This window comes from Lissotriton vulgaris, chromosome 9 (assembly GCF_964263255.1).
Source record: "Lissotriton vulgaris chromosome 9, aLisVul1.2, whole genome shotgun sequence".
Lineage (NCBI taxonomy): Eukaryota > Metazoa > Chordata > Amphibia > Caudata > Salamandridae > Lissotriton > Lissotriton vulgaris.
In genome coordinates this window covers 371,303,843-371,327,891 of record NC_141697.1, presented here as the reverse complement: position 1 = coordinate 371,327,891, position 24,049 = coordinate 371,303,843, and the positions used below count along the sequence as shown (strand labels likewise).

Here is a 24,049-nt window from a genome sequence, read left to right as displayed (position 1 = left end):
CAAAAGGCTGGCCACATGTAGGGTCCAACAGGATGAGTGTCTTCTCAAAACTAACTGTGTCTACTCCTGCAGTCAACATCCAGCAGACAAGCAGGATGAAAGATTGCAAGATATGCAGAAAAGGTAGCTAAACTCTGCTGCTCTGGCTGTTGACCTGACTATACCTGTGAGTATTGCATAAGGCAGCAGCTGGTGTAGGAGGATGTACAAAGAAAAGTGAGTACATTGTTACAAACTGTACATGAGCGTACAGTGTGAATCTAGCAAAAAGGCAGTGGAACGCTGTACACGGTCAAATGCAAACATATGGCCAACAAGGGATTGAAGATGTAGCTCAATTTTGGGAGCCAAAGTGGGATATTGCTGTATTATGATGTAATGTTCTTTAGAGAAGTGTGCCTTCACCTTGTTCCAGATTCTGAATGCATAGATGGATAAGCTTGTTGCTTTGGTTTTTCTTCTTTTTCTTTTACACTTATGGGCTTGCCAGCCAGATAGGAGAGGTTGCGGTGTGGCTTTCTAAATGTTTTAAACATAGAGCATTCAGCAAGAACAAACTGGTGGTGTTCCATCAGGATGGGTGTCATCTGATCTTATTTTTTCAGTCCGTGGATGCTTCAGGTTGAAACACGCCTCAAACTTGTGTGGTAAATGCAGCCTCATGCAAGCCAAAGCCATTAAAGGGACGGAGGCCAAACATTTTATGGCCGCAACAAGCATCAGGTTTGGCTCCATTGAAGGCCACCCTGTAAATCTTGTTCCTCTCTGTTATCCAGGCCCTCTAAATAGAAGAGGAAGTACAAGCTCTCTTCACCCACGGCTATTAGCCAAATCATCGCCAGGCGATATATAGACTAGCCTCTAGGGATCCTGCTATCTTCTCAGCCCACCTCTCATCCAAAAGCCTATTGTTGCAAGCCCTGCCTTGCACTAAGCAAAATCCAGGTGCATCTTCGATGGGTCCCCTGCGCAGAGAATCCAAGAAACTCAAGGTGCTGGGAAAGAAAGTGTTCTCTGCCAGCAGCGTGACCCTCAGGTCTGTGAATTTTACATGCTTGCTTTCCAGATACACCTATTTCTTCTGGGACATAGCAATTGTGTTAGTTCCAGGTTTATTGGACCACCTAAAGGGCAATTTTACCAAACTGGTGAGGGGCAGAAAAGATTCCTGAAGACACATTCTCAGGTCAGGCCTGGATACAGGATTCTGTGGCTTGGGCCATGGGCTCCTTCATAGTCCTGGGGAGGCAAATGTGTCTAAGATCTATCTGGTTCTATGGCCATGTGCAGGTGAAGTCTAATAGGTATGCCTAGGCAGTCTGGTTTCAGGTTTAAACCTATAATAACTGATAAAACCCCACCAGAAGAGAAATTGCCCTCACCAGTGTAAACATAAAAACATTGGGGAAAATCCCTGTGCAACCACAAACTAAATGCCATTAAAAGAAAGGAAAAGGAGAGCGAAAGAGTAATTTTTATTTCCTGAAGGGGCCAATACAATGTAACTTTGTTATATAAGGTAGCAGTAAGAAAGACTGGGCTAACATTATTCTGCTTGAGTTTTGTTGTTTAGGGATGTCACTAAAATATTGTTTCTTCTTCCTATTTTCAGTTTTGTGGTCTTTGGTCTAAAGATACAGGGGTTACAAGCATGTTTTAGGTGTTGTTTATTTATATTATAAACTGTAGAGAAGTAGAGAATATCAAAATCATATTTGATTTTTTGGCTTCCTTTGAGTCTTTCACTGATAGGAAAAATGTAGGTTTCATGAGAAACTTTCCCAATATGTACCATCACATTTACCCACATAGAATGGTTAAAAACCCTTGATATATCAGCCCCCTTTTCTAGTGAGTCAGTATTGATAGTAGGTGAATCGCCAAACACCCCACAATTTAAACATTTATTGCAAGGTATAGTTACAGGTATGTGTGAAAAGAGTGCAGTTACAAAGCATCTGGCGAAAACATGACACCAGACTTTTGGAAAACATGGAATGCAGTGTCACTTCGAATGCTGCTGCAAAAAGCTCTTACCAAGTTCAACAAAGATTGAAGTGATCTTGTTTGTATTTGTAGTGATTCCGCTACGTATATGAAAAAGTTGTGTGATGACTTGTCAAAATCGATACCTGAGCTTAAGTGCTTCCATGTAAGAGATCCTTGCCACTTGCTAGATGGTATGCTGAAAGCATCTTTACAATCTTCAGAGTTAATGAAGAATGCTATTGGCTTTTTAGTCCATTCTGGTGCACAGAAATTAAAAGGCAAATATTTATCATTTTGTGCTTTGTGTGGCATCAAAGAAAGAGTCATCCCAACTGTGTCTCTTAGCTGGTGGTTCTCAGTCCTAGAGGCCATGAATGCTATATTATCCATGTGGCAACCGTTTACAGGACTTTTGCTGAGTGATGATGCCAAAGGCAAGAAATGTGAGGATCTTTGGCCACATATTGATAGTAATTTGAAAAAAAGTACACTCTACTGCATTCTTAGATTTTTACAGAAAAGCATGACTGCTGTAGTGGACATAATAAAAAAATTAGTCTGAAAGCACGCTTGTCTACCAAGTGTTCAGCATAATTGGTGTTTATGTGAAACATCTTTTTTAAAGTAGGCTGGGCGACACTTTTAGTGACTTTTGCACTGCATTATATTCCTTGTTAGAATGCTTTCCCCTTGTAAGCAAAGAAATATTGAGGAGCAATTCAGGAACTTTTATTTTACAATATATGAGAAATAGCCCTTTACCAACCATGGCATTTGAAGTCAACGAAGCCTCACTGTGGTACTCGACACAAGTTACAGATCCTTTCCGGAAAGGGAAATTTTCTCTGGAGTTTCAAAATTGCTGCCTCAATTTTGACCACTTCAATAACTCTGAGGGCATATGCGCCCAGTTCAATGCATATGTTGCAGTACCTGTCGCAGAGAATCACAATCTTCAGGTACACCAGTATTGGCATGGAAAGCTATGTCAGTGGCCAAAGTTAGCAAATTGTATACTGGCTATTTTGGCATTGCCTTTCTCAAGTACCAATGGTGAGAGGGCCTTTTTTACAGATAAAAGTTTACATGGGAAGGAAAGAGCGAGCGTGCATGACCAAAGAAGCACTGAAGAATTATTGTATGGTGTACTACAAATTGTTTGATTTGTAACAATGTATTTGGACCTCATTTACACTATATGTACACTGTCTATATACCATGCTCTATCAGTGCAGAAAGCAAGCAATAATAAAAAAAAATGTTCCATAAACACCGGAAAAACCCTGATTTTGTTATTTTTATTGGCTCGAAAATGTGTAACCACTGATAACCACTGTTTTTTAGGTTTCGACCTGGCGAGGGCACGCAGTGCCCCGCCCAGATCGAAAACTTTTGTCAAGAGTATGTATGTTCGGACCGCCTCTGTTTCCCATTGGCTAGCTCCATAAATGGACGATAGCCATTGGGAGACAGAGGCTGTCAATCACGCTTTCCCGTGAAAACGCGATTCGGGGGCGTTTCTGTGTCTTTTTTTAAGTACCGCCCTCTCCTCTTCCCATTGGCTGGAATTTTACCTTCCAGCCAATGGGAAGGGGAGAGCGCGAAAAACACGCCCCCGAATCTGCCGGCCGGGACACCCCCGTGACGTCATTCCCGGGCCGCGCTGTGATTGGCTGCCGGCCCGGGACCTGACTTGTTTGTTTGTTCTCTCCTTTATGAGGTAAGTTGTGCCCCCTCCTGCCTGCTGTCCGTGTCTTTTTCACCCCCCTCCCGCCCGCTGTCCGTGTCTTTTTCACCCCGTCCCGCCCGCTGTCCGTGTCTTTGCCCCCCTCTCGCCCGCTGTCCGTGTCTTTGTTTTTGCCCCCCCTCCCGCCCGCTGTCCGTGTCATTGTTTTTGCCCCCCTCCCGCCCGCTGTCCGTGTCATTGTTTTCGCCCCCTCCCGCCCGCTGTCCGTGTCTTTGTTTTTGTCCCACTCTCGCCCGCTGTCCGTGTCTTTGTTGTATCTTAAAATGTAATCTGACCACTAAAGCAAACCAGAACCGGTTCACTCAAACATTTCTTGTCCGTTTGTAAAAAGAATGCATACATCCTGGCAGGACCATAGGCTGGCTGACACTCCGCCCCGATTGTGCCCATTCCATGCTCTATTTAAGATCTTCCATTATATATGTTTTCCATTTCCACTAAGCTCTGCTTTGAGAAAGAGTTTGACTTCCTCTGAGACAGTGCTATCTGTCATGCCAGTGACCGGTGTCCCATCGTGCATGGACGTCCTCTGACGTGTGACACTGCCTTTACCGAGGCGTCTCCGCGTCAGTGAGGCTGGTTTCTCGTCAGTGAGTCCCCCTCATGGCGTGGACACCTCACATCCGCTAAATCTTTTGAAACTTCCACGAGTTGTCACGCAGGCGTCCACGCGCTGCCGGAGGCATGCATGTATTAAATGCAATCGATGTTGAACATTAAAAGGATTACACGGAGATGTGTCTGTGACAGCTCAAGGCCCGCTTCCCTTCCTGGGAGCTAGTTAGGTCGCACCATGTACAGCCGCCTCCAGTACCCTACGGTGCACCCCGGTACATAGACACGTCTGAGCTTCATTATCAATCTGTGAAGTAAATTACTGATGCGCGCCTTGCAAGGCAAGGTCGCAAACGGCAGATTCAATACTCAAAATCGGATTAGAAGAAATAACGTTCCCCAGTGCTACCTGCACGATCTGTTCTCCCCCTCAACCCACTGTACCTTGTTTTCTTATCACCCTGTATTTCTCACAGTACCACCCACACTCTCTCTCTCTCTCTCTCTCTCTCTCTCTCTCTCTCTCTCTCTCTCTCTCTCTTCATATTTATTATCTTCTGAATTTGGCTAGTCTTTGGCGGTTTTGCCAAGCTTTTTAAAAATACAAAACAACACACAGGTTCATCATTACGTTTACATTTTGAGAATGTCTCCACGTGCACTTTTTTTTGTGAAAAAAAAGACCGTGAATAATCTGACTGTGAGCCATTTTTAGGTCTTCCTTTGTGTATTCTGTGCTTCTAGGATAACTCCTAATAGAGATCATATGGACTGTGATGCAAGAAGTGGGATTTCCGGCTTTGTTATAGAGTTGCCAGTGTCTTAGAATTTTGGTTGGTCATTGTATCTTTTTGCGGCTTTTGCTGTTTTCGTTGCTCAGGCACTGGTAGAAACGCAGCAAAGCTTCACAGTAAGCATTCTAGTTTTAAAGTGCTACAAGGTCTCCATCTTCTCGCACATAAGCACTAATATCTAAGTATGTAGTATCTAAGATGGTGGGTGCGGAGGCGGGTGGGGACAGCTCAGGAGGGAGGACCGGGGCGCCCGTGGGAAGGGGGGGCTTCTCCCCTGGATCTGGAGACTGGTGCAGACACCAGGGGTGAGGGGCAGCATTGGGGGTGAAGAAAGCAGCTGGGGTGAGTTTGCAGTAAACAGCTCATTTGGGGTAAAGGGCTGAGGGGTGCAGCCCTTGGGTCGGGAGAGCCATTCCCCCCCCGCACCCCCCCGAGGGCTTTGGGGTGAGTCAGCAGCTGGGGGTCCACCTCTGCACGGTCCATGCTGAGGGAACCTCTGCTGCTGAAGGAAGGAGCCATCCTCCTCTCTCACGGCTGGGGCTGCCTCAGGTCACTTAACCAGTATTGGGAACACCCGCGCCCTTCACCCGCCCGTTCTCTCCTATACCCACTATACTGTAGCCCCGGGTATTTTGGGACTCAGCCCAGTGTCTTATTTTAGCTGCTGTCTGTTGTGTGCGCCTGTTGTAGTCCGCTTTGTGTGTGCCTGACAAAGATTTTCTTTTTTAGGTAGTGCATAGAGGAAGCTTAAATTGTTCACAACACAAGCCTCATGTAATAAAAGAACATCTTAAAAAATACATACATTTATACATATATGCCTTGTGTTTCCCCTCTTCTTTTATTGGGCTGTAGCCCTACCATTCAGGTTTTGCGTCTTCACACTACATCATGAAGCATGGTGTAGGGGACAGGTCCGCACTATGAGTTGCGGCATTTCCTCCTTGTTGTTTAAACCTGTCTAAAGATTCAAAGTCGATAGTGCCCTCTTTTGCGCAAATAAGAATCATATTTTCTGTGATCTGCATTAAAACTAAAAATACAATTCTGTACCTATTCAGAGTACCTTTGCCTGCTAGAGAGCACTTGGACGACACTGTTCTATCAGAATTATATGCAAGGGTACATTTGTTTAATATAATCTTTTAATTGCAAGTGTACGGTCACCATGTTTAGCTTGTGGTATATTTTCTTTTTTTTCATCTTTTTATTTTTCTGGACCATCATGGCAGTAAAAAAGATAAGATTTAAAAAATAACCATAGCACCAGCTTGCCAAGGTCAGATGTAATCACTGGAGTTCTATTGGATCTGGCAAAGGTGCAATCTAGAAAGGAATATTTTCTATTTATAACTTCATCGTGACTTGCACTTGAGATGCACTTCGTGTTTTCCATAAAATATTTGGTTAAGCCCAAGGGTTACTCTCTTGGCCTTGTGATTTTCACACCAGGAGTGACCATATATATGTAAATGCTGCCTGCACTTTTGAGAACTTGCATCTTTGAGGTAAATTATGTTTTTTGCATATGACTGTGCAGTCCAGTGACTGGCTGTGTGCACAAAGATCTCTGCCTGGGCTCTGTGTGTGTGTGTTGGGCTCTGTGTGTGTGTGTTGGGCTCTGTGTGTGTGTGTGTTGGGCTCTGTGTGTGTGTGTGTTGGGCTCTGTGTGTGTGTGTGTTGGGCTCTGTGTGTGTGGGTGGGCTCTGTGTGTGTGTGTTGGGCTCTGTGTGTGTGTGTGTGTGTGTTGGGCTGTGTGTGTGTTGGCCTCTGTGTGTGTGTGTGTGTGTGTGTGTGTGTGTGTTGGCCTCTGTGTGTGTTGGCCTCTGTGTGTGTGTTGGCCTCTGTGTGTGTGTTGGCCTCTGTGTGTGTGTGTGTGTTGGCCTCTGTGTGTGTGTGTGTGTGTGTGTGTGTGTGTGTGTGTGTTGGGCTGTGTGTGTGTGTGTTGGGCTGTGTGTGTGTGTGTGTGTGTTAGGCTCTGTGTGTGTGTTTGTGTGTTGGGCTCTGTGTGTGTTGGGCTCTGTGTGTGGTGGGGCTCTGTGTGTGTGGGGCTCTGTGTTAGTGTGTGTGCCTCTGTGTGTGGGGGGGCTCTGTGTGTGTGTAGTGCTGTGTCTTTGTGTGTGGCATTTGCGAGAGATTAAGCTATTGGCATTGTAAATGACAATGCCATTTATTTATCTGTTTTCAAAACCAACACATAAATAACAATTATGTCATTTACAATGCCAATCGCTCTAACTTTTGCAAAGGCGAAACCGTTGCATTGTAAATGCTTGTTTAAGGTATTGAAATCACTTTCTCACACTGAAAAACCCTACCAGAATTGACCAAAAATAGAAACTTAAAACAGGAAAGCCTAGGTATGCCTTTTAATGTGGTTTGTCAGTTCTGAGACCAAGTTAACGTGGCCTTGGAGAGGTTTAAGACAGTAGAGACTGCTGCCTGATCTTTGGGACTTCTTTACCCAGGCTGAGACTACAGACAATTTCAAAAGTTTTGTGGCTTTTTCAAAGAGTTTGCCAATCCCCAGCATCAGTCCTCCCAGCCACTAACACGTGTAACAGAAATAACGGTTCCAGCGGAAAGTTAGGTTATTCTATATTAATAATATTGTACACACTCACAATCACAAAACGGGTTATGGTGATGTCAGAAAGAAAAATGGCCTTGCAGACTTTGTATTAACATTGATTCTTTTTATCAGAATTGTAAAGTTCAAAATGTTATCTACACAAACCAAAAAAAAAACACAATGGTGCTTACATGTCTCCAAGTGAAATGGAACTATAAAACAGACAATGAAAAGACATGTAACATATACAACTTGGTTTCCACAATTTTTTAAAGACGACCAAAGAGTGACTTGGTAATAATTCCAGCTGCAGTGTACAATAATCAGAGCTGTTCAACTGGTTCGCTTTAAAATACAGTCAACGGTGAAGCCAGCTACTCAGTAGCTAACAGTTTATTATTGCCTCATACATCCACCTTCAGTTCATTAACTAATACCGCTTTTGTCTCTCACATGTGCAACACCCGACTGGGTCCCCGTGTGAGTATCCCCTTTTCTTTTCTCACCTTACCGGTGTCTCACTCATTTTACTTGTTCACGAGGCTGAACAATCACCATCAGGTACTCTCTATTCCATCATAATTCCTTTTCTAAGGATTTCAGCTGACATATAGCATTCTAAGCATATGTCTTCTTTTTCTTTTTCTGATCATTAGATTGTCCCCATATCCCTTGGTCCTGAAGAGACCCTGTATTGTAAAAGGATCGAAACATTGTTGACTGTATTTTAAAGCGAACCAGTTGAACAGCTCTGATTATTGTACACAGTAGCTGAAATTATTACCAAGTCACTCTATTGGTCTTCTTTAAAAAATTGTGGAACAGAGGGTAGCTGCTGTGTTGCAGAAAGTAGCATTGGAGATCGTCTTAGAGCAGAACATTGGGCAGGGGTGCTAATCCCTGTACTTCCATGGTTCCCAGAAGGACAGCAGTCAGTTTCTGATCCTGAATTTCAGGTTGCTCAACTGTGACCATCGCAATTAAACAATCAAGATTCTATCCTTAGATCAGGTTCTTCTGATACTGGAAGCAAAAGAATGGATAGTGTTGCTCTACTTGCGGGAATCATATTTCCACATACCAATCCTGCTGTCTGTCACACAAGATGTAACTGCGGTTTATGGTAAGTTTCATCCACTACCAGTTTGTGGTCCTCCTATTTGGTTTAACATCGGCACTAAGGCATTGAAGTGGTTGTGGCACATCTGCGAACATCTAGGACGATTGCTACTCAATGCGGGTTCCCATCCTTGCTGTTCGACTTGTGTTTTTTCCATCCATATGCCCAAGTGTCACCTTTAGCCCTCTTACCACCTTCTGTTCATTGAGAGCCTTCGGAGTGAAGGCTCTTGAGAGGAGTTCCTCAAAGGATCTGGAATTTTCTGGATTGATTACAAAGTTTTGGGTGTGCTTGCATTCCAATTTTAATGGTTATTTGTCTACTAGGTCTTCTAGCTTCCTTCATTCTGCTGTTCATGTATACACACTGTCAAATGAGGCCTCTGCAGTGGTGCCTTTGCTGGTCATTGTTCCAGCGTGGGGGAAATGTATCAGACAACACAGAGATCTCCTGGGACAATGAGGTGATCGGTAGAAGAGCACCTTGCACGAGGTATGTTCTTTTGCCCCCCTCCACCAGTGGCCATGGTTGTGACGGATGCAGCTACCCTGGTGTGAGTGCTTACTTGGATCAACTGGCGGTCATAGGCCTTTGGTCTCCAGAGGAGCAGGTTCTTCACATCAGCCTGCTGGAAGTGCTGGCTATTTGCCAGACCGTAAAGGCCTTCCTTTCCCCCCTGTATGGCTGGTCTGTCCAGATCTTGACAGACATTACAACAATTATATGGTATGTCAACAAGCAGAAAGGAGTGGGGTCTCATCTTTTCTGCTGGAAAGCTTTGCGACTGGACGCATATGCATTGAATCTGACTGGTCGCCATCCATCAGGCAAACTCCCTGAACACTGGAGCTGACAGCCTGAGTCGGTGTCTTCTTGCCCATCACCATTAGCGTCTCCACCCAGGGGTGTCGCAGACCATCTTTAATTGTTTGGAGCTTTTTCCAGGTGAACCTCTTCGCTACTCTTGACAACGCACACTGTCCACAGTTCTGTGCCCTTAAGTTTCCCTTTTCAGAGAGTCATTGAGGGGCATGTTTCTGTTGAGGTGAAGTTTTCCACTCCTTACCTGTTTCCTATCATACTCTTGATTTCTTATGTCTTGAGGAAGCTGTGGCAGGACTGAGCCAAGCCATTCTGATAGTCCCCAGTCTTGCCAAGACAGGTGCGGTATTTGGACCTTGTTCAACTCAACCCTTGTCCCCTACTCTGACGGCCTCTCAGAGTAGACCTCCTCTTCAAGTTGGAGGGGCAGGTTCTGCACACCAACCTCCAAGGCCTCCACCTTCATGCCTGAAGACTGAGCGGAGACATCTGAGCTCCTTCTGCCTGCTGCTGGAGGTGGTTGACGACATATTATCTGTTCATCACCCCTTCCCCTTGTCTATTATGGAATTTGGAATCAATTTGTCACAGAGCATAAACTGGACCTGCTGAAGGCTTGTTTATTGGACATCCTTCTCTTTGCTCCTTCACTAGGCCAGCAGAGGTGCGCAGTGGCCATGGTGGGCTACATTGCTGCAGTGTCTGTATTAGTTGGTCTTCCCGGTCAACCTTCCTTGTTCAAATCTCAGATTGCCATCCAATTTTTGAAAGGACTGGCTAGGTTTTTCCCTACGTTTTCTGTGATGCCCCAGTAGGATCTGAATCTAGTGTTGACATTTTGGTCCTCTATAAACTCCTGCATGGTTGTCAGTCAGGATTGAGAACTTTTAAAACAGTTTTTTTTGTGTGGCCATTATGTAAGTGAGTTGCAGGCACTGTGTGTTCGCCCTACCTTCATGTACTTATAGCCAGGCAAACTGGTCTTGAGGACTAAAGCATCCTTCCTGGCCAAGGTGGTGACCCCTTTCCATCTGCTACAATCCATTGCCTTTCCCATGTTATTCCTTCCTCCCAATCCCACCAATGAGGAGAAACTACTTTGGCTGAATCCTAATAGATCGTTCAGTTATTATATCGACCCCATGAGAGAGATTCGGTCTTCAAAAAGGTTTTGACTTTGTTCCTCTATATGGTAATGTAACTCCTCAGTGACTAGCAATGTCCTTATAATGTAAAGGAAAGGGGTACTTTATCCCATATATATTTATCTTCTTGTTTATTCTTGAGTCTGACTTTTTTTGTTTTAGTAAAAATAAAAAAAAATGACATAGTAATTAAGCTTGTTTGTGTTAGAGTCAGTGAAAGATTAAGAATAAAAGGCTAGTTTTTATAAACATTGAAGAGATGTTTTCACCAGTATTCGTAGTGTTTATTACATGTCTAATTATATTAACTAAATATTTGCATATTAGAACCACCATATTTGACACTAAAATCAACTTTCTTTTTTATTCCAGCCCTTCCATCACGATCAATCTCGTTGGATGAATCTAGACCAGAACTTGTTTTTAGGCTGGTTGTGGGCACTTTGTCGGTATCAGTGCTTCACATTGATCCTCTTTCACCGCCTGATTCCTCCTTGAACCTAAACCCACTAACACCAATGGCTCTAGACTACTTCAGCCAAATAGCAAAGATTGATCCAATTAAGTTGTCATCAGATGATTTCCTGTCTTTCCGAGCAGTGTTTGCAGAAGCTTGTGCTCATGACCACCTCAGGTACTATTTAATTTGCTCATGTGGACAAACTGAGAAACTGATAAGTTATCAGTGTCTTATTTTCACATTTCCTTATTGAAAATGCATTATTGGATTTTAATTACAAAAGAAAATGTGTTTGTTTATTGCTGCAGGTGTAGTCTTTTGCAAGCAGACCTATATCTATTTCTTCTGAACTATTTTTGATTTGTTTTAATGGAAGGTTTGGCCTGTTTCCAAGCATGTACAACAGCCATATGACAAAAGTTTATTGTGGCTGCATTTGTGGGCTATTTATTTAATAATATTTATAGGTTCACCTAACAGTTATCTATTGCAACAAGGTTTACAATGTGAAGAGATATCTCTGTTGTGCTAAACATTTTAAAACACTTCCCCTGTTCTTAAACATTGCCTATAATCATGCTTGAAAGTCATTCTGCACAAGTGACACTCCCTTTTATGCCAAAAAACTCTTTAGCTATAATTCAGATAGCAGCATTGTCAAGAAGAAATGACAACCATAATCGGAAGAGGCATACAACACCATGTACAATATCTACATAATATTGGCGTGAAGTTGCCACAAAAGGAACAACAGTCGACGTTTCGACCCTCTTAACAATGCAGGTAATGTAATCCTTGCAGCGGGGTCTTCATCAGGACCAGGGGTAAGGGGCAAGTGGACCTTCTTGACAATGCTGCTATCTGAATTATAGCTAAAGAGTTTTTTCGAATGTTTGATTTTACTGTCACTTAAACCCTATCACTCCCTTATCCTCATCACTATCACTTCCCGCTTTCCCGCCCGGGGCACCTTATGACCGCAAATGTGATTGATTGTTCTTAAATATGTATCCATTACATTTGTTCCCTGAGTGAATTAAAACTCTGTGGATATAAATATCATTTCTTGATTCATTCATTAATGGTTTAAATTACTGTGTGCTCTCACTGGGACCCTTTCCTCCTAGTAACTATATATCCCAGGTCCCAGTGACTCTAGTTGGGTAACCCACTTGTCTATACTCTACTTCGAGCAGACGGTTGTCTGCGAGGTTCCATTTCTTTTCAAATTTATTTTGCTCACATCACAATATGGTAGAAAGAGAACTTTTGTCCTACTCCGAGGACTACATCGATAAATTATTGGAAAATCCCGATAATATCTTCTTCCCTTCAGACATCCCTTCAATTGACTTTTCGCTGAAGGATAAGATCTCGCGCCTTGAGCGCCTTGAGAAGAAACTGGTACGCACCCGGTGGCACGGCCACTTACTCACGAGGTACCTAAAAGAAAATATAATCCCTGTCGGATTACAGATCAAAATTGAGCCGGCTATCTTTATAGAAGTCCCGAAATTCAGAGAAGGATTCAGCCACATCTCAAATAACTGCTCACGCCATTGGATGGTGCTTCGCGTGGAAACAGCTGCAGAGCAAGTTCAACAAATTACTATGGAAATTCAATCAATCAATCAATCAAAGACATTTATAGAGCGCGCTACCTACCCGTAGGGTCTCGAGGCGCTTTGGGGGGGGGGTGCCGCTACTGCTCGAACAGCCAGGTCTTGAGCTTCTTCCTGAAGGAGAGGTGGTCTTGGGTCAGGCGCAGGTCGGCCGGGAGGGAGTTCCAGGTCTTGGCGGCCAGGTAGGAGAAGGACCTTCCTCCTGTAGTGGCTCTGCGGATGCGTGGGACGGCGGCGAGGGCGTGGCTGGCGGATCGGAGGTGGCGTTTGGGAGCGTAGAAGTTGATTCGGTTGTTGAGGTAGCTCGGGCCTTGGTCGTGGAGAGCTTTGTGTGCGTGGGTAAGGAGGCGGAAGGTGATTCTCTTGTTGACCGGGAGCCAGTGCAGGTCTCTTAGGTGTCCGGAGATGTGGCTGTGTCGTGGGATGTCGAGGATGAGTCTTTGAAAGCGGAGATTGCTGCTGAGACCAACTTTGCCAGTGCTAAAGACACTTTAACTAATCTAGAAGCCACACTCAAAGACTTTGACCTAACCACTCAAACCCGGAAACTTGAGAAGTTAGCCCGAGACATCAGATTGTACGATAAGAAAAAGACGTACCCGTACCTACAGGACGACTATTACCGCCAAGACACCCAAGGTCGCTTCACCAATAGAGGCCGAGGATCGTACCGGGGTAGACGGAATTTCCAGACATTTTCCGACTCATCTTTCAGCTCCGAAGGGGAACCGGAGTCGGCTGGTCCGAGTCATCAATACCAATATTAGGACTACAACTATCCACCTCAACAATTTTCTCCTTTTTTAGGTCGGGGATTCTGGCGGACCCCCCCGCGGCAGAGGCAACACATGGCCCCGTGGTCAACACCAACGTGGTACCCAGCAGAATCAGAGCAACTGGGATGGAGGCCGAGGCCAAACCTCGAAACAAGTCAGGTTCCAACCAGAACAGCACGGCGAGAGAGTGACCCGGAACAAAACCTATCGTTGGTAAAAGCTCATGAGATTCTGAATCCTGTGGTGAACATTTCCAAACAACCACTCACAGATGCCGAACTGCAGGTATTGAGTAAAGGACTCACCTATGTCCCAACACACAAACCGGATGATTTTGTCATACGAACTGAACTGTGTAAGTTCTTTAGAAAAATACGTCTAAAGTATTTTTTTCGTAATACTATAACTGAGCCCAAATCATCCGTTACTGGCTTGCGACCTCCATCTACCTTTGTCCCACATGCAAGCAGCATGTCTAATCAGATCCTAACATATGAATCGGTCGTTTGGCGTGATGTCCAACGAACTCTACAGGATAGAACCTTCATCAGGTATAATACCAGCAAACCGGAAAAACTAGCCCTACAGTCCTTGGCCAACAACCATCAAGTGGTGATTAAACCCGCAGACAAGGGTGGAGGTATTGTAATTCAGGACACGTCCACCTACAAATCTGAAATTCTACGTCAATTACAAGATGAAACCTGTTACCAAATACTGAGGTCGGATCCCACTAAATCCATTGCATTGGAGATCTTGGAAATTACTCAGGAAGGCCTTGATCTGGGTTTTATATCTGAAAATGAATTCTTGTTCTTGAATAACAAACACCCCCGCTTGGCAACACTGTACACCTTGCCTAAGATTCATAAAAATATGTCAAATCCTCCAGGTCGCCCGATCGTGTCTGGTTGCGGTTCCATATTAGAACCACTAGGAAAATACATAGACTTTTTCTTGAAACCAATGGCAGAATCCACTCCAACGTATCTGCGAGATACTATGCACACCATCAACATCATCAAAAGTATACCATATGATCCATTAACTCACAGACTAGCCACTTGTGATGTGGTCTCCCTGTATACATGTATTCCGCAACAAGAGGCTCTCTCAGTAATCACCAGATGCCTGCAAAAACGTCCTGCACCCGTCCAAGTCCCCTCGGAGTTCATTATAGCTCTGCTGAAAATCGCAATGACAAGGAATTTTTTCTTATTTGACAACAAATTCTACCTTCAAACTTCCGGGGTAGCAATGGGAGCACCCTTTGCCCCAGATGTGGCCATACTATACATGGCAGCCTTCGAAGAAGACACCGTCCTTAACCAATCGAACCCATTCAGAGACCAGCTTGGCCTCTGGATGAGGTACATCGACGACGTTCTATTGATTTGGCGTGGTAACCAGGAAGAATTAACTGAATTCTTCACCTGGCTCAACCAACAATCTCAATCTGTTCAATTCACTATTCAGTCTGATAACAATACCATTGACTTTTTGGATATCACTATTTATCACCAATCCGGTTCACTCTATACTAAATTGTATCGAAAACCAGCCGAAAGAAACTCCTTATTGGCCTATAACAGCCTTCACCCCCGTGCCCTCCGGGACAGTCTGCCCTTTGGACAGTTTCTGAGAATACGAAGGAACTGTTCTGACAAAACCCATTATTTCTCAGAATCAGAAGATCTTTCGAATCGTCTGCTAAACCGGGGATATCCAAGACGCCTAATAAAGAAAGCACGCAAACGTGCATGGTTTTACCCCCGTGAAGAATTACTATCACCACAAGACAGGACAACCCAGCAGCGCAACCGTATTGTCTGTGTCACTACCTTCAATACCAAAAGCAACACCATCAAACGGATCATTAATCAACACTGGCACCTGGTCTCTGGAGACATCCAGCAACCTGAAACACCTCTCCATGCGTTCAAAAAGGCTAAAAGCATTAAAGACTATGTGGTCTGCTCCTTCATGCCCACAGAAAATCAACCCACGATCACCTCAATGTGGAATCTACCACCAGTCATTGGTCATTTTAAATGTGGTCATTGTAAGGCCTGCAACTCAGCTATTCAAACCAAAGAACTTGTACATCTTCATCTGACAGTGAAACTCAGATCTCTCACTAATTGCAATTCAAGCAGTATCATTTATGCCATTATTTGCCCCTGCCAGAAAATCTATATTGGCCAAACCCAACAGAAGGTAAAAGCACGGATCCTGCAACATATGAGTCGGATCCGTTGCGAGGTTCCTGGGGCACCTCTGGTAGACCATTTCAAATTGAACTCCCATTCTCCGGAAAGCCTACGTTGGCTTGTCATTGAAAAGGCAACACTGGGCCCACGAGGTGGCAATATCTCAGATATTCTCAACACCCGCGAATTAAAATGGATTTACTTTTTCAATTCCATTGAAACGGGTCTCAATGAACAGGACAGTTCCTTTTCTCAATTAGCTGTACTTCCATAAACTGAGGCACTTTGTTCCAACACTCACATGGCCACTCTACATGGGCCCAGTTACCTTCCATAGATTTGAGTGCTAATAACTCCTGCATCCTCGGCCCTTAGTATCCCTCTGTCCTTATCATCTCACGGGGATGGCTAGATTTTGAGACACCTAGACCCATTCTGATATTGGAGACTTATGGTATAGTAATGGTCTGTTCGGTGTATACACTTTGCATGTATATCAATCTAGCCTGAGGCCTTACCCTCCTGTTTAGAGAGGTACGCCGTTCTATGCTTTGATAAACTTCCTGGATACCAAACAGAATGATATGCTAACATAATATGTATGACTTTGTATAAATGTTTATCTCGACCAATCAAACTACAGGCTTTTACCCTCATGCTCGAGAGGTACGCCTTGGAGATCTCAATTAGTCTCTTGTTAATACTAATGTCTTTTGACTCATTGGCATTTTTCTTATACTCTGGAATTATATTCTTCCGTGGGCACATGATGATGTAATTTGATAGATCAAAACCCACCCCCAAACCCCCCCCCCCAAACCCCCCTCCCCCTGATTTGTAATCTGCTATGACTTTTCACATATTGGCATTTTCCTATATTCTAGGACTGCATTCTTCCGTGAGGACAGGATGATTATATTTGTTAAATTAATTATTCACTCCTCTCCTCCTCCGCCTGTTCCTTAATCCGCTATTACTCTCAATCAGACACTAGTCTGTTGTTGCGCTCCACTGTTCAGTCACGCACCATGTGACTCGTCTCCATGGTTACTTCTCTAACCAGGAAGTAGCGCAGACACTGTTTGCCCTTGCACGGAGCCACTCTTCCGAACTTGAATAAGTAAGTAGCAATACCTTCCCGTCTCCAGCACGCATAATCCGTGATTGACCAGGCACTCACTTTGGCCTCTTACATTTTATACCCCACAGACGGATATTTATTCCACATGTTGCCGATAATTGGTTCAGCACCATGCCAGTGCCTCATATAAAAAAAAAACCGGTAAGCGCCATTGTGCCTGGCCCGTTTTTAACACACCATGCGGATATTTTTTCTTCATTATCTCTCCTGCATTAAATGTAATAATATTTATTTGTAGGTGCTGTCTCCTTGTCCTTGATAATTTTACTACATCATTGAGTGAAGGACCGTCAACCCCCATGGTATGTCCCACGTTACTTCTATATGTATGGCTGCTTAGAGCGTGTACTAGCGCTGTGGTTGTTAATTAAAAGCCTAATCTTTCCCTATATTGCAGCTATACTTAGTATGCTGAGATGCCCCGTGATTATCCAGTTATAGCCAAGCATTTGTGATTTTGACGCGGTTCTGCTCGAATTTATATGAGAGGACTTCAACCTTCTTGGTATGTTTTGCTCCTTACACCACCATATTTAGCTATGTTGACAGGCTAAGAATAATTGCCAGTAACTTTTCTTCATTCTCCCTGGCGCCTCGTACATGAATCAGCGCTGTGGTTAATAATTAAAGCCTAATCTTTCCCTGTGTTGTAGCCATATATATTATGCCAAGTTGTCACATTGTAAGCAAAGCAATTGGGACTTTGATGCCGCTTTACTCGTTTTTCACATCAGAGTTTTGCTTCTTACCTCACTGCATTTTATAATGCTAGAACTAACCGCTAGTAACCGTGTCACTCTCCCTAGCGCCAAACACGCCATTTTTGCGATTTATATTTACTCGCATCCCTATTCCCTAGGTGCTTTTCCTCCCTATATGAGGCCTCACTCGATAGTGACGATCCGAAGCACTTTCTTGACTTCTCACTTGACTTTTAGGCAACGTCTGAACCAATTCAGGTAATTGTACTCACACTCCGCCTTGATTGTAAGTGGTTTACCTACCTGCGTGTCGATTTTCCCTCCTGGTAGCTCAGGTTTCTAAATTAATTGGATATTATGTACTAAAGTCCCTTATGCTAATTAACATGTTTGGATCACTTTTTAATTATACAGTGCATCTAGATACAATCAGTACGGATTATTTAGCTTTCTTTAGTAATATTGTCCGACTACCATTGTGATAAACCTTAGAGGTTGGATTAGTACCCCTCTAACTTATATTTATTTTTAATAGGTCCACTTGCCCTTTACCCCTGGTCCTGATGAAGACCCCGCTGCAAGGATTACATACCTGCATTGTTAAGAGGGTCGAAACGTCGACTGTTGTCCCTTTTGTGGCAACTTCACACCAATATTATGTAGATATTGTACATGGTGTTGTATGCCTCTTTTGATTATGGTTGTCATTTCTTCTTGACAATGCTGATATCTGAATTATAGCTAAAGAGTTTTTTCGAATGTTTGATTTTACTGTCACTTAAACCCTATCACTCCCTTATCCTCATCACTATCACTTCCCGCTTTCCCGCCCGGGGCACTTTATGACCGCAAATGTGATTGATTGTTCTTAAATATGTATCCATTACATTTGTTCCCTGAGTGAATTAAAACTCTGTGGATATAAATATCATTTCTTGATTCATTCATTAATGGTTTAAATTACTTTGTGCTCTCACTGGGACCCTTTCCTCCTAGTAACTATATAACCCAGGTCCCAGTGACTCTAGTTGGGTAACCCACTTGTCTATACTCTACCGTGTGTGTGTAGGTGACAGTTAACAATTGGGAAATGTCAATATGGAGGTTAGGGAATGGTAAAGACATGGAAGCAGGGGATTGAGGTCTCAGCTAATAAAATAATTTTACACAAAATGTATTATCATGCTGTCGTTCTGACCTCATGGGGGCGTGGCCAGGCAGGCGACAATGGCGGTCGTGCTGCACTGAGGCTCCGGACCGGGTGGACCAAGTGGTGCCGTTCCAGTGTTGGCCCCGGCGCAGAAACAGGCGCCTGGCTCCGAAATCCTTGTGGCATTGACTGGTGTGGAGGGCACTCGCGGCAGAAAACCGGGGCGGCAAGCTGAGTCCTGAAGCTGCGAGACACGGCGCCGAGCGGCAACATTGCTGGCCGCACGCGCGTCTCTCCGCCCCGAGGGGCTTCTCTATTGTGAATTGTGTCCCGCGGTGCCTCCCTTGGGATCGAAGAGGCTGGACCGGGACGAGTGGGGATCGCCTGGGGGCCCGGCGGCAGTTCCCGCCACAAATGGCACTGCGGTAAATCCCGCAAGTGAACCGGGCCGCCGCGTCCCTGCTGCGCATGCTGAAGCGGACGGGGACGGCTGAGTGGACCCCCCGCCCCCCGGAGCACAGCAACTGGCGGAGAACATGGGGGGGCAAAGCAACGGGGGTCTGGAGAACTTACCAGGCCCCCCCTGGATTGCAGGACACCGGAGGATTGCTGACACAAGGCCTGCCTGACTTTAAAATGGCGCCCGGTGCCTTAGAGCAAGAAGCCCTCTGCACCTGAACACAAGGATCTGACCTGCCTGGGGGCACACAGCCCCTTCTTCCCAGACGGTGAGTGGTGGGGGGGAATCAGGGGTGGCCTGCAGCCGGGGGGTGGGCATGGCACCCCCCGCCACCGAAGCTTTATTAACCCTTTCGCTGTGATTTTACCGCTATGCGGTAAACAAAAGAACAGGGCGGGCCGTGACGAACCCCAGCCGTCATCAGCACACGCCCACCGCGGGGCTAGATGGCTGGGGTTTATCACCAGCATGGGAGGGGTTAAACCCTTGCCTGACCCGAAGATGGCGGACTTTTAGGCCAGTTTTTTTCCCCCAGCCAGGGTCCAAGGACAGGGACACACAGTTAGCACCCCATCGGCCCATAGATCGGTGGGGTATCGCGCCGCTTCGGGGACCCCCTCCGTCTGCGCAGGCCACTTGTGGACAGTGGACGCGGCAGGGGGAGGCTCCTGCACCCTTGATGGCTGGGCCCGGCTGAGTGATCCCCGCGGGGCTATCAGGGCATGGACAGAGGGAATAACCCCCCAATCAAACAGTGGGGGCACCCGCTCAGCCCAGAAGCGCAGACAGGAGACCGCGTCCACCCTGACGCACCGACAGAAGCGACCGGGCATTACATAGTGACCGTTGACGCCAGCACACCCACACCCGAACCCAAGAGCGGAGGAGGTGAGACATCCCAGGACACGCAATGGGGAAACCCAGGGCCACGCAACCCACCAGGGTGCCAGAGACGGCGCCAGAAAATATGCCTCAATCCAGGGGGCCAAGCTCGCAGCGACCCCGTCCGATCAGTCTATATCGGACAAACTAGACCGCGTCTTGGCGGCCATCGAACTCTCCAGAGCATCTATGGAGGAGGGACTAAGCACCCTAATGACTGACATCACGGATGACCATCAGTAGCTGGCTGACAAGGTCCACGATGGGGAAAAGATCATGGCAGACCTGCAACCTATAGTCAAGGACCAACAAAAAATTATGCAGGAGGTCCTGTCCCGCCTATCCACCATGGAGGAGCGAGTGGTGGATCTGGAGGGGCGCTCAAGGTGCTGTAACATTCGGGTGCTCGGACTGCCAGAGGGGATCGAGGGGCAAGATCTGGTGGGTCACATGGAAGCATGGGTGAAATCCTTCACTCCAATCACCGACTGGTCGGCCTTTTTCTCCATCGAGCGTGCCCACAGGGTTCCGGCACGCAGATCCCGACCAGGAGCGCCCCCCCCACACCCCCCCAGCCGATGCTTGCGAAATTCCAGGATGCAGTACTCAGAGCGGCCCGATGTTCGGGCCCCCTCCGGGTCGAGAACAAACAGGTGATGGTCTTTCCGGATTATGCCAGAGCGGTGCAACAGCAGAGATCGCTCTTCCTAGAAGTGAAGCGTCGACGCAGAGCCAATGACATCCAATATTCCCTACTATTCCCCGCCAGACTTAGAACTATCTACAAGGACTCTACTCTATTTTTTACATGTGCGGAGGAAGCCAGGGACTGGGCGGACCTGCACTGCCTGCGACTACCCGGATCAGGTACTGCGCGGAGACAGGGACACAGGGCGCCAAGACCCAGGAACTATCTCTCAAATAAAGGGGGCGATGGCGAGAACACTTCGGCAATGAGCCTCACACAAGGCTCCTCAGATCTGGAGCAAATCATGCAAGAGCGCCGCGATGCCCTGCGAGCTGTGACTGCCTTACAAGCCTCGCGACATTCAGATGACCTGGACAGACCCCGCGGCTGTTCTCCTCGGCGGGCGAGGACGATAGCGACGAAACTGCATCCAGGGGAGACTCGGTCACCCTACTGGAAGTCACTCCCCAAACGGCAGATCTCATCAGTTAGCGGCCGATCAAGATGACATGTCCGTATCCTCAGTGGAAACACTCTCTCCAGTCTTTCGCATCACACAGGTACGGTGTGGCCCTATGGTGGTTGGATCGAGGGTCCCCTCACTAAATAAGTTCAGATTGTCCCGTATCAACTGGGGACCAGCTGACACACACGAATCCTTCACAGACTCGCCCCTTGACCGCCCTCGCATGCACGAACCGCCACCCCATTGTTGTTAACAGTTTGTTTGCGCTCTCCCTTCTTCAGAGTGTTAGTTTGGACGTATCGCTTTGGCGCTAGGTCCCCAGTATTGGGAACTTTCCCTGACCCCAGTTCATAGTTCACCCACCCCACACACCATGTTCTATGCTAGTCTTCCTTCTACAGGGTAGGGGTGCACACTGACAATTCTACACAGCTTCACACACAGTATCCACCAGCTCGATGAGGGGGGAGCCACCCCCCCAAGTTCCCAGCGGGATCGGGACACAATATCATATCCAGTATGGCACATGCAGACTTTCAATTTTTAACCCTCAACTTTCGGGGGATGCACACAGCCAGGAAACATTATGCGATTTATGTGTATATTAAGAGGCAGACAGCACAAATTATATCTCTTCAAGAGACGCACCTCACTAAGGAGGAATTAGGCAAACTTCAGAAAAAATGGCATGGCCACTTCCGTGCCACGACTTATTCGGCCTTCGCGAGGGGAGCACTGATCTGGATCCGGCCCGGGGTGCCCTTCAGCGAGACCGGAAGGTGTGTGGACTCAGAGGGTCGTTATGCACTCCTTGAGGGGTTATTGGACAGGCAACCAATCCTTGTCGGTAGTATCTACGCCCCTAATGTAGATCAAGCACTATTTTGGGAAACGCTAAAGAAATAAATTGGCGAGATTCACAGGCTCTCCATGGATACTAGGGGGAGACTATAATTGCTCACTAGATCTTGCGTTGGATAGATCCCACCATCCCACCACATACTCCCCGGCCCATGCGCAAACGGCCACATTTCGCGCCTGGACAGCACACTGGTCCCTAGTGGACGCGTGGCGGCACAAACATCCAACCACCAAAATCTACTCTTTCCACTCGATCCCTCACAACTTACGGGTCCATTTGGACCGCTTCATGTGCACTTGGTCTCTCCTCCCACGCATCAGACACTCTGACTACCTGGGCAGGGTCATCTCCGATCACGACGCACATATGGTTTCCCTCACATGGCGGCCGCCCGTCCTACCGATTCCCACCTGGCACCTTCCCAGGGACAGTCTATTAGACCCAGTGTTCCACCGCGAGCAGTCGGACACAATTCAAAACGACTTTACGGAGAACACAGGCACTACTCCCACGAGGTCCCTAGAAAGGGACGCTTTCAAAGTGGTCTTACGAGGGGCGTGCATACAGCAAATTAATGGGGCAAAACAAACACTAGAGAGGGCGGTACTCAGAGCAGAAAAACGAATGTCACAGTTATCTAAAGATGGGGATCAACAGGAGCTTCCCCCTGCGCAGCTGGCAGAGGCCAAAACCATATACGAGGAGGCATGTGCTGATCTCTGGCGCTATAATTTTCACACATACACCACCGGAGTTCACAAGGAAGGGAATTGCGCCGGCGCACTACTAGTTAGGCTCATTCGCCAAGAAACACAAACACAATCTATTACGGGCATCTGCATCACCGCGGGGGACGTTGTGTTACGTGCAGGCCGACATCTTATCGGCCTTCCACGACTATTACGCCGAGCTCTACAGGGAACCATCCCGGGACCGGGAGAAACACATCCAACACATATTAGACACGGACGCCATAGTCCAAATCACAGAAGAGGAACGCAAGACCTTGGACGATCCTCTCACACCGACAGAACTCAAATCCGCCATCCGCCGCCTAGCCAAAAACAAGGCACCAGGACATGACTGGTTCCCAGTAGAACTATATTCTGCTTTTTCTCAGCAGCTGGTTCTGCAGCTGGACATAATTTTTCGGGAGGCGGTGGAGGTAGGGCAGCTCCCCCAATCCATGCATGAATCTGTGCTGGTAACATTTCCAAAACCCAATCGGGATCCTCTACTTCGATCCTCCTACCGCCCTATCACCCTCCTGATGGCGGATTGCAAAATTCTATGTAGGATCTTGGCGGATAGACTCGTAGAGCTGCTGTCTCGACTTGTACAACTTGACCAGAGCGGGTTTTATTCCCGGGAGAAACACCTCCCAAAATATACGCCACCTGTTTCATATCCAGGACGGGGTCCGGGACAGATTTCCTTGCGCGGCGTGCCTCGTTCTGGATTTGGAGAAGGCATTTGACACCCTGGCATGGCAGTACCTCTTTGCGACGCTTCAGCGGGTGGGCATTGGACCCCATTTTATAGCATACACTCGGCTATTATACACCAACATCTCCCCCAGGGTTAGAATAGGCCGCTACGTGCCCTCGCCCATCTCGATCATGCGCGGCACTCGTCAGGGGTGCCCCCTGTCCCCAGTTATCTTTGCAATTGCCATGGAACCGCTGGCGGCGCGGCTGCGGGAGGTGGGCGTACATTGGGGCATCCCACTGGGAGGTTGCACCCATTGCGTCTCCCTTAATGCGGATGATCTTCTCATTTATGTTAGAGATATTACGGCGGACCTCTCCTCCCTTTGGTCCACACTCACAGATTTCGAGAAAGCTGCAGGATTGCGCGTGAATTGGGGAAAATTCGCTATATATCCCT

General features: G+C 46.6%; 1 protein-coding gene across 2 annotated transcripts in view; it reads left to right on the top strand.

Moving 5' to 3' along the window:
* ATG2B (autophagy related 2B) overlaps positions 1-24,049 on the top strand; it is a 1,072,129-nt gene that overhangs the window by 251,931 nt on the left and 796,149 nt on the right. For both annotated transcript variants that reach the window (XM_086937744.1, XM_086937743.1), the window contains exon 11: positions 11,117-11,378. In XM_086937744.1, the coding sequence (XP_086793870.1) occupies positions 11,117-11,378 (262 nt within the window). The remainder of the gene's footprint in view (positions 1-11,116; positions 11,379-24,049) is intronic.